Here is a 10,786-nt window from a genome sequence, read left to right as displayed (position 1 = left end):
TTTTTTTTTACCTTTATTTTCCTTTTCCTTTTTTTTTTTTTTTAACTTGAGTCTAATTTTTTTTTTTTTTTCAGTTTGACAGCTCAACTCTGAAACTAAATTCTTATCTGGCAAGAATATCTGAAAGATAAATCTCAGTTTAAACCACAAGTGAAAGGTTCAGGACTAAAAGCTATTACATCCAGATTCTCGTTTGCCCACCTGCTCCTGTGATAGGCCGCCTCGCATTGGCTTAAATGGCAACCAATCAGCTGCTTGCTCAGCCCACTGAGCGCATGGCCAGTCAAATGTTGTAGCTGAGCGTTCCATGCTCTGCTTGGAGACCCTTGTCACAACAGTGAAGACTTCAAAGCAGCCAGCTGGCGTGGGGGGCTGTTGGTACGAAGTGTCAAGAAGACAGACAGACAGACAATGAGAGGGCAGTAGAAGGTGGACACCAGGTTTTAGTGTTAGGACAAAAGACACAAAAGTGTGCAGTGAGGGACAGTTCATAAAAGCAGTTAAAGGGACAGGAAAAAGGAGCAGGCTGACACTAGAAGCAGTTTTCTTCTTCCTTTGCCTCTGAGTATGTGCACATGGATTTAGTCGGGCTCTACCTCCCAGAGTGTTTCACCTACCACTGTGACTCAGAGTAAGTACTTTCTCACTGCACAATGTGACTGCGGAGCTTGACTCCGAGTGAAAAAGTGTCACTCAGCTGTGAACTGATGTGATGTTGTGTTGGCAGAGTTCACTATCAAAGACTGACAGTTTCCTCTGAGTACTTGATGTTTGTGTCTCACACCCTCTGCCATGGTGTTTACTAGATATTCACATTCTGCATGTTTTGTGTTTTTGTTTGTGCTTTATGGTGAGCGTCTCACAACAACACGCTGCCTGATGGCTCCGTCATTGACAGATTGTAGTCGCGTGTCTGTGCAACGACTCTGTATAAATATCAATTACAGGAAAGAGAGAGATCCAGGTTCATTTAGAGTGCAAGAGAGGAAACACAATGTGAATGACAGGGTACTGCAAAAGTACACCTTTTCTGATTCGATTTCCTTAAGAATCTCAGTTTCACTGCAGCACCATGAGTGCAAAGACAATCTTCATGAGATCAAATGAGGCACAGACTGTGTACTAAACACTAGAGTTTAGAATATTTAGGGTTCATCCCAGCAGCAGATTTATGGTCTTTTCTCACTCTTGAGTTAAATGTCACCTGCTGCGTTTAAGCCGTAACTACTGTACAAAGATGAGCCACAAATGCACTCAATATTTATTCATAAAAAAACGTGTTGAGGAAAACACAAGATACTAACATTATTGGTTAGGGAAAAAAATGAAATATTTTCTTTCTTTTTTGTTATAATATAGTGCTTTGGTTGAGGATCTACAAGTTTAGTCTATGAGGGAAATTATTTGCTTTAATCACTTATAAGTGAAAATTTAAAGTGCTGATTTTGCAGATAAAACAATTTAAAATTCTGCATCAGTGTTGAAACCCTGCAGGTACTGCAGTATTTTCCTAAATTACTGTTTAGGGATATTCAAGTCTAAATGTTTAAAGGTCTATTTGGTTTTCCATTGTTCATTGTTCGGCTTGTTTGTTTGTTGATAGTTGATAAGACCAGTCTGTTAGAAGCTTGTCCCAGTGTGGAAGACACTGCATGGACACTGTATTCACTGTATACAGAAAAACAGGATGTGCTGCTCTGGGATCACTGGTGTTTAGGTTTTCTTTCTCACCGCTCTTTCAGCCATAATCACTTCACTCTTGGTGCACTAAGAATCTTGGCGTTCAAATAAAACTTTCCCCAGTGAGAAAAAGAAGAAAGTGACTTGGAGACAAAAAGACAAAATTGCCAATTAAATACAAGCCAAGCAGACGGCTACAGGTCGGCTGATTGCTGGTGACAGATGCATTCAGATAAAGAGTGGGAGAGTAGGCGGTGACGCTGCGGATGATCCTCCTGTGTGGCACGCGATCCATGTTTCCACAGCCTGTGGGACGGAGCTCCAGTCACAGCCACGGGGAGCTGGTCTCCCTGCTGTCAGCCTCCTCCAAAGCCTGACTAAGGCTCTTAAAGGTGGCTGTGGTTCCACTGATCCCTGCTCATCTCCTCCTGGCTCATCTCTGGAAAATAGGAATAGAAAAAAAAACTGTACAGAGATGACGCTAACCCAAATAATTCTTTGTTGCATCAGATTGGAGAGTTACTCCTGTTTCTTTTTCTGTCCCCAAAACTGAAGATTTCACCTGAGAAAAATTTTCTTTTTTTTCTCTTTTTTTATAATGATACCATGTTTTCATTTTTGTCTTGAGTCTTGACTGTAATTTAGAGTTTTGAATTACATTTTTTACTGGTTTTCTTTAGCTAGTAATTGAAATCTTTCCTTTTCTGGCAAGTCATGTTCTTTTTCCTACTCTTGAAGTTTTGTTCACGCTCCAGTTCTTGACATTTGTCTTTTTTATATCCTTTGACACCGGCAAATCTTTTTTCAGACTCACCTCAGTTCTTTTTTTTTTTTTTTTAACCAAGTGTCATCTCGTAACTTAACTTGTTTTTTATAAAGTATTTTATAGACCATACACACAGTTTTAACTCTTCTTAGGGTTTGGGAGTTAATAAATTACATGTTTGTATTTGTTAAGTAAAAAGATGATTCTACAAAACTTAATAATAATCTAGTTTTCTGGAACGATTTAGAAAAACGAAATAATGTTCTGTTTAAAAAAAGTCAACATTGTTTATATGGTTAGTATATTTAGTGAAGTTTAAAATATATATTATTTCCTCCTGGTCTCATCTACAGTATGTGAGACAGATATTCCACTTCCATCTTTACACCCGGTTGTTATGTGCTTGACTTTTTGTTCCCAGTTTTTCTCTCACTCAGCTCTCTCTCTCCCCCTCTTATCCCTCCTGGTGGGTCATTGTCTGCATTATGACTCTGCTCGTTTGTGAGTGACTGTTGACTTCACCAACACCCTCAGGTTAATGAGCCGCAGGACCGTCTCTTCTTTCTCTTCCTTGCCCACTTTTCCGCACTCCCTCTATCTGTCTGCCTCTCTTGTAATTTCCACCCAACTCTCTTGTATACGTCCCTCGTTTTTTTTCCTCCTCCTTCGTTTTCTCCCCTGCCCTTTTTCACGCTCGTTTCACGCTGTATTCTGGCCTTTGTTGCCAGGGTGCAATTAGAGTTGTTGTGGATACTGGGAGACAAAGGGAGTAGAGGTATGATAACTTTGAATAAGCACTGACGCAGACACACACACACACGCACGCACACACACCTCTACTCTGATTTATCTCCATTGTGTGAGGCCCGTAGGAGCTGCAGCCAGTGTCTTATGATTAGCTTTTATGTGCAGTTGTAGATTGGTAATGTGTCAGAGTGAATATCACATCACATCTGATCACCTCACTCTAATGCCATTCCATTATGAAAGCAGAAAGCACACGGATACCCCCCTCACACTCCTGCCCCCTCCCATCCTGCTGCCCTCCCTTCCTCTCTCCCTCCCTGGTGATGCATTAAAATGTGTGAGCATGATGTATATCTCACTCAGTACCTGTCAGTCTTGACACAGTGATATTGACGACTGTGATGGATAACCGATAAGGATAGGAACAAGGCGCTTTAAAAGGAAACTGAAATCTCTTTATTGTACTCTTTATATGGTCTTGAATGGATCGGAGAGAATGAAGACGGAGGAGGCGACTGATGGGGGAGAATGGCATCACAGTTTGTTAGGATAGAGCTTTTTCACTGGGTACTGAGGGGCGGGTTGAGATGAGTGAGATTCACATTGTCTTATAATTGTTTTGATTCAAAAATCCTTCTTTATAAAAAATGCTTAATCACAACAAAAGTGCAGTTTAAAAAAAAAAAAACCCGAAACAAAACAATTTTCACTTTAAAACAAATTACTGCTGTGACAATCTGACCCCTGTGACATCACAGCTGGCTGTGGTGCCAAGGAACGGAACACTTCACGTCGTGTGTGTGTACAGTACAGTACAGTACAGTACACCTCCAACACATTAAAACTTAAAATATTCACAATTTTAAATACAAACAGTTGATTTAAAATGTTTTTAAATGCATCCTCTCCTCTGTAGCTTTAGCTAACAATCAGATCAGGTTTACAAGGAAAATGACATGGCTGTTTAAAATATTGCCTTTTTATGTGGGCTATTTAAAGCTCACATCCATTTTGTGTGGACCAGGTGAAACAAGTCCACATATACTGTAGAGGTCATCCGGATGGTTCTTTTTTTTCGGCTTTTTGTTGTCTCTTCCTCTGTCTGTGCGTCTGTGTTTTTGTGGGTTTGTAGAGGGGTCACTAGCCCATGACCATGGTTTACTCTGGGGTTTGTTAAAGGCAGCCAGTTTCTTTGCCTAGCAAATGACTTGTGGTCAAGAGCACATCAATTTACATGGCAGGAAACAGACTGGGACATCAGCCTCACCAGACCCAGATTAGATTGGGAGAGACTGGGTGGGTCGTGGGTCCTTGTGAGGGAGTGAACAACAAAGGGAGCGACGGCAGTGGGTTGTTTTAAAGTTGGCCCGGCGACTGCAAGTATGTGTTGGAGTGTTTATGAAGACACATGTCCTAAACAGTGTTAGTATGTGTGTGTGTGAGAAAGAGAGAGAGAGAGAGAACAAGTGCAACATAAACATCTTCCTGACGATTTCAGTGTATGTGGATACGCTGAAGACTCTTCTTATTTTTATGTCCACACACAAACGACTGTGCGAACGTGTCTGTTCTTAGAATGTGTGTTTGTTTGCGTGAGAGCTGCCTGCCCTCACGCACGGCCATGCAATCAGCTGGTTGCAGATGTGTAGAATTCAGTGAGTTCTGCTGAATTAACACGCACCGGCACTGACATTTGATGTTCTTATTACAAAGCTTTCTTTTGGATTATTTCAACATATTCTAATACCAGCAGTAAAACTGTTAGCTGTTAGGGCCCGCAGTGTGAAAACAAAGTGGGAAAATTAATGAATGTATTTTGGATTGAGTATAACAGCCTCAGTGATAGTGATGATGGGTGGGTTTGGCTATTTCCATGGGTTTGCTTAAACAATCGCCCTCTTTGAAAACAAAGCAGTATAATGGCCAGCAGCTTTGCATACGTAGGAAATCACAAACGGCTGGTTTAGAAAAGCCCAGTATGGATGGCTGCATAAATGAAGGCGTATAGAGATGGAGAAGTGAGGGCAGATTTTGTACAAATCCCATTTACTGGAAAGTTAATACCCTTTCTAAAAGTGGAAAAAAAATATCCCAGACTAATTTTGTAATGCACTTGGATCTCTATTTATTAGGCAAGAGGACAAAGAAGAGACTTTCTGTGTTCTCACTGACCAACTTAATTCTATTTGTCAAAGATAAACTAATTTTGGAATTGATGCCTGCTACAAACTTCAATAAAAAAGTAACGACAGAGTAAAGTTTATCACTGGGTCACATTTCATTTGGGTTCAATTTCACTTTTTAATTAATTTGAAACTCAGCATACTAATTGTTGCAGTCTCGCAAGAGAGAGTTTTGCACATTCTTGCTGTATGAAAGATGTAAACCGTCCAAAGTGTATGGTCACTGTTATCTAAATCTGCTTTTCATGATGTGCCAGACGTTTTTAATATTTCAAGCTGCCTAGTAAAGCTTACACATTCAGTATCTATAAAACTAAGCTTTTTTTAAAAAATTTATGCCGAGTAAAGCATTGCATTTTCTGCTGGAAAAATCTATTAGGTCCCTGCAAAATTGACGTCTTCATCAAAGGACATCAGCACGAGAAAACAGCATCAATTGTCATGTCCATCAGTATGTGCACTCTGACTCCAAGAAGAACGTGTAATTTTAGGTTTAATGTCTTCTTTTTCCCTTCAGGCACTTGGGCAGAATGTCAGTGAGGGGCTTGGACCCCACCTGTCCCTCTTCTATAAAGTGTGAGCCCTCCAGCCCCACTCCCAGCTCCCAGGGAGACGCTAGTCCAGCCCAACCCAGTCCCGGAAGCTCGTCCTCGGACACAAACTCAAGCTACGGGCCTTTAACAAAAGGCCACGGTCACAGCAATGATCTGGACTCGCCCAGACTGTACGGTCACACAGTGGGCCTGGCCAATAATGGTGGAACAAACAGGTTGGTATTTACAGCGCTGCCTCCCTTATTTTGTGTGCGTCTCAGTCTGTTTAAGCTGCTCCATTAGAAGGAGCCCTGCCGTTTTTGTACTTTCCTTCTGTTTCCTACTCCTTTTTTTTTTTTTTTCTGCACGTGTGCAGGAGGTTTGGTGAAGAAGAAGGTCAAGTGAAGTGTGAATTCATGCTGGGTTCAGTGGCCAAGCGGCTGTGCCTGGTGTGTGGTGATGTGGCCTCAGGTTACCACTATGGTGTGGCCTCCTGTGAGGCCTGCAAGGCCTTCTTCAAGAGGACCATCCAGGGTAAGACAGGCACACAGGCGACAAATATGAATTTAATATTCACTTATGTTTATTTTTAGCCACAAGCTCTGTGCTGCATGACTGGTGACACTTTCCTGTTTTGTATAAACCTGTTTTGTGAGCAAAACGCTGCAGATAGTGGTGTAGATACTGTTGTAATCATGAGCGTCTGTTTTGGTGTAAACACACCTGATCAGTTAACTCAAACTGCATAAAGGCTTAAAAAAAGACTTATCAACAAACAGCTGATATGCAGTTCAACTGGCAGTGAATGGTGTTTATCAGGGGTCTCCAATGCATCACTTGCAAGGTAGTGGCCCACCAAAGGGCTAATGAGTCAAACAAGCATTTAAAAACTTAATTAGTCGCTCAGAAAGTCTGCTTATATTTTTATCTAATCAAAATAGAACATTTTCAAACCAATCAATTTTTTTTAATAATTGTGATTTAACTATGAATCAAGATACTTATTTACGTTTTTGCCACAATCACACGGCCCTAGACTTTCCTTTGTTCCTCCATACCATTTTTCACAAAACATTTTTTTAGTTAATTTTTGCCAAAACAAGATATGATGTTTTTTCACAAGATTATGGACAAGTGACGTGAGAGAAAATGAAAGTATCAAAAATTCATCAAAAATTTCACTTTTTTATTATTTTGATTATTAATTCGTGACTTAATATAGTGTTCCTTGATCTCGTGCTCTAGTACTAAGAGAGTTAGTCTTCTAAGTGAAGAATCGCGGGTTTAACAGTTGTCTTTTTATATGTTGATCAAATAAACTGTTTGTATTTTTTATTTTATTTTCTGCAGAATGGCGCCGTCTTCTGGCCAAAACGACTACACTCCACAAGGGTTTGGCATCGTCATCATTGTCATAAACGCAGCATTCACGCTCTGCGGTAGCGAACTTAGCTTTAGCTTTACGGATATTAAAAGCTAGCGAAATTATTAAAAGTTGAAATATAAACTTGAATCAGTATTATCATTATTATTCATCTTTATTGTATTTTTTAATTCGGTTTTCTTCCATCGACAGATATCTATTTTATTCATGTTCCACAAGGGTAGGGTAGCGGAGTGACACATTTTGTGATAGGATTTTATTAAGAAATGCGGTCGGTTGTTTGGTTTAAGGTCCGCCAACAACAAGTTCCGGCCAAGAGTTTGTCTGCACGTTGGGCCTTCTACTGACGAAAGGGAGGGAGAAATACAACTGATGTGCGATTGCGCCTCAACGATTGGTTCTTAGTGATGTGCCATTGCACTTCAACGATTGGTCGATCTGATGTGCGCTTGCGCCTCTACAATTGGTTGTTACTGATGTGCCATTGCACTTCAACGATTGGTCGATCTGATGTGCGCTTGCGCCTCTACAATTGGTTGTTGCTGATGTGCCATTGCACTTCAACGATTGGTCGATCTGATGTGCGCTTGCGCCTCTACAATTGGTTGTTGCTGATGTGCCATTGCACTTCAACGATTGGTCGATCTGATGTGCGCTTGCGCCTCTACAATTGGTTGTTACTGATGTGCCATTGCACTTCATCGATTGGTCGATCTGATGTGCGCTTACACCTCAACAATTGGTTAATACGATACAAATTGCTCGTCAACGATTGGTTGTTGCTATGTGCCCGCGCAGCCGTTATCTGTCTCCAACCACGTCCGCCCTGTCTGCTGTCACAACCTCTGCTGTCGTAACGGAGCAATTGCACTCATCAACAACCAATCGTTGAAGTGCAATGGCACATCGGTAACAACCAATCGGTGAAGTGCAATGGCACACCAGTTGCTTCTCTCCATTTCGTCAGTAGAGGACCCAACGACGAACGCTTGGCCGGAACTTGTTGTTGGCGCAGGTAAAACCAAACAACCGACCGCATTTCTTGATAAAATCCTATGACAAAATGTGTCACTCCGGTACCCTGCCCTTGTGGAACATGAATAAAATATATATCTGTCGATAGAAGCAAACCGAATAATTCTTTTTAAATAAAAATGAATAATGCTGATTCAAAAAGCTTATCTTCCAACCTTTAATAATTTCGCTAGCGTTTAATATCCGTGCAACTAAAGCTAAAGCTAAGTTCGCTACCGCACACCGTAAATGCTGCGTTTATACGATGCCACACCCTTGTAGGGTGTAGTCGTTTTGGCCAGAAGACGGCGACATTCTGCAGAAAATAAAATAAATAATAAAAACAGTTTAGTTGGGTAAAATGGAGGAACAATACTTAGCCTTGAACACATGGATGTTCTTTGTGGACTGCCAGACGGCCAAACAACAATATAATAATAATAATAATAATAACAATAATAATAATAGTAATAATAATAATCTTGGTGGTGTTTTAATAAAAATGTGATATGTGTACAGTAACATATTGTACATGTTTAGGCAAAGAAAACTTATTGAGTTTGTTTGTTGGAATTGAGCTATAAAAATAAAGGTCAAACAACATGAGCTGCTCTTAGTCATTTTTATGTTGTAAAATTAGCTCTAGGAGAACAAAAAGAACAACTAGGAGACCCCTGATGTATATTGTCAACACAACTGAGTTCAGCTTTCAGAATCTTCAGATAACACCAGTTGTTGACTGTGTGCGCAAGTGCGTCAGCTCTAACAGCTATTAGAGCCTGGAACATTGTGGGTATTGTGGGTGGATTGTCCTGTGCTCTGTTGGTGGGACCAGGCCAGGTTGAGGATTTGGAACACGTTGGTGCATTTCGGCTTCCTCAATGTGTCGGGTTTGAAAGGGCAAACAGGGATAAGCTGATAAATGGGGAAATCCACAGTAGTGTCTAGCTCATCAGATGCTTCCTGTCTCCGATGGCAGGTGGCAGCTGGGAGAACCTGCACCTGGATGAATGCCATGGGGCTCAACATGTACATTCAGCTGCCATGGCCATTACATCCAATTATGTTTTTTGTTTTATAGCATCCAAGTGTATTGATTAAAAAAAGTGATGTCAGAAAGACAGAAATATTCAATGACATACATGTCTTAAAGCCTGTCCCGTGAATAAAAATAATTCTCTGCAGAGTTACATGTGATTTTGAAATGATCTTTGTTGCTACTGACGTTGTTCCTGTATTCATCTATTGATTAACTTTATGACAAATTGCTTTTGCTTTAAACTCTCATTTTCCTTCAATGTGTTCATTCCATATTTTCTACAGGTTTTTTAATACATACATTCTTTATAATTGTATCTCTTTTTTCCAGGTAACATTGAATACAGCTGCCCAGCTTCCAATGAGTGTGAAATCACCAAGAGAAGAAGAAAGTCCTGCCAGGCCTGTCGGTTTGTCAAATGCCTGGCGGTGGGCATGTTGAGAGAAGGTCAGTTATTTACTTAATCAACCTTCAGATCTCAGTCGCAATATCGTTTAAGTTACGAGTTTTTGCCCTTTGCTGTTCTTCAACTGACAGTTAAGAAAGAGGAGGGTGGGGGGTGTAAAAAGGAAAGGAACACACCTGACAGCCATTTCTCCGTATGGTCTATTCCTGGTAACAATACCATGATTAGCGGGATTCTCTTAATGTGTCACCTGATAAGCAGCCAATGTACTGTAAACTCCAGTGAAACTTAAAACTTCTGACAGTTAAACTGCAGGCCCTACGTGCCAGCTGTGATTTGTGTGCAGAGCTGTGTATGTGTAGTAAACAACGCTGAACAATGCATATCCATGTCTGTCAGTGGGAGGACAGGGTCCACTAAATGCTCTTCACTGCACCACTATTCCTCTGAAATAACTTCTGGAAAACTGCCAGCCAGTTCGTCTGTGTGTAGACGTGTGTGTGGGTGCGTGTGTGTGCAACACTTCAGCAGCCAGGACGCTGTTGCTAGGGCATTAGAATTATTTAATTATTAAATGTAAGTTTTGTATTCTGCTCAGAGACTGGTTTGTTACTTTGCGACGCATTACATTCCAGAGCAGATGAAGAGGGGGGCGCGTGGAGGGAGAGGAAGGGGTGGGGGGTTACGATATCAAAAGTCTAAAGTGCATCAAAGTGGCCAAGAATTACACGTACTGTAAGTGTGATCAAAGTTGTTTGTCTTATCTACAGAAATCCCAATGTTGACGTGTGTGTGTGTGTTCCACACAGCCAGTCACAGTGGTCAGGTGCTCCTCCAGTTTGACACTGTGCTCGCCTGATGACATATAGTTGTCCAGATTTAGAAGTGACTCAAAAAGGAAAACTTTTGCGACCTCCTGCTGTAGCTGCCCGCTGCGTGAGCCGAGAGATGATGATAATAAAGAAGGGGAGGAAAAGGAGGGTGATAAATTGTTTGTGTGTGACTGGACGGTCAGATAATGCAAAGAAAGTGTT

At 41.0% G+C, this 10,786-nt stretch overlaps 1 protein-coding gene across 2 annotated transcripts in view; it reads left to right on the top strand.

The window, feature by feature from the left end:
* The first annotated feature begins 47 nt into the window (after positions 1–47).
* The window catches only part of LOC103381066 (estrogen-related receptor gamma-like), a 23,102-nt gene continuing 12,363 nt past the window's right edge, over positions 48–10,786 (top strand). The window contains exons 1-4 of one of the 2 annotated variants that reach the window (XM_008313249.3): positions 48–631; positions 5,894–6,145; positions 6,286–6,443; positions 9,677–9,793. In XM_008313249.3, the coding sequence (XP_008311471.1) occupies positions 576–631; positions 5,894–6,145; positions 6,286–6,443; positions 9,677–9,793 (583 nt within the window). In that variant the 5' untranslated portion in view covers positions 48–575. Of the gene's footprint in view, positions 632–5,893; positions 6,146–6,285; positions 6,444–7,511; positions 8,309–9,676; positions 9,794–10,786 lie in introns of those variants that run through there. The other variant, XM_017033882.2, reaches the window with a different exon arrangement.

The sequence above is a fragment of the Cynoglossus semilaevis genome, chromosome 7 (genome assembly GCF_000523025.1).
Source record: "Cynoglossus semilaevis isolate Cse_v1.0 chromosome 7, Cse_v1.0, whole genome shotgun sequence".
Classification (NCBI taxonomy): domain Eukaryota; kingdom Metazoa; phylum Chordata; class Actinopteri; order Pleuronectiformes; family Cynoglossidae; genus Cynoglossus; species Cynoglossus semilaevis.
Note: the sequence above shows the minus strand (reverse complement) of the source record. Positions and strands in the feature narration are given on the sequence as shown.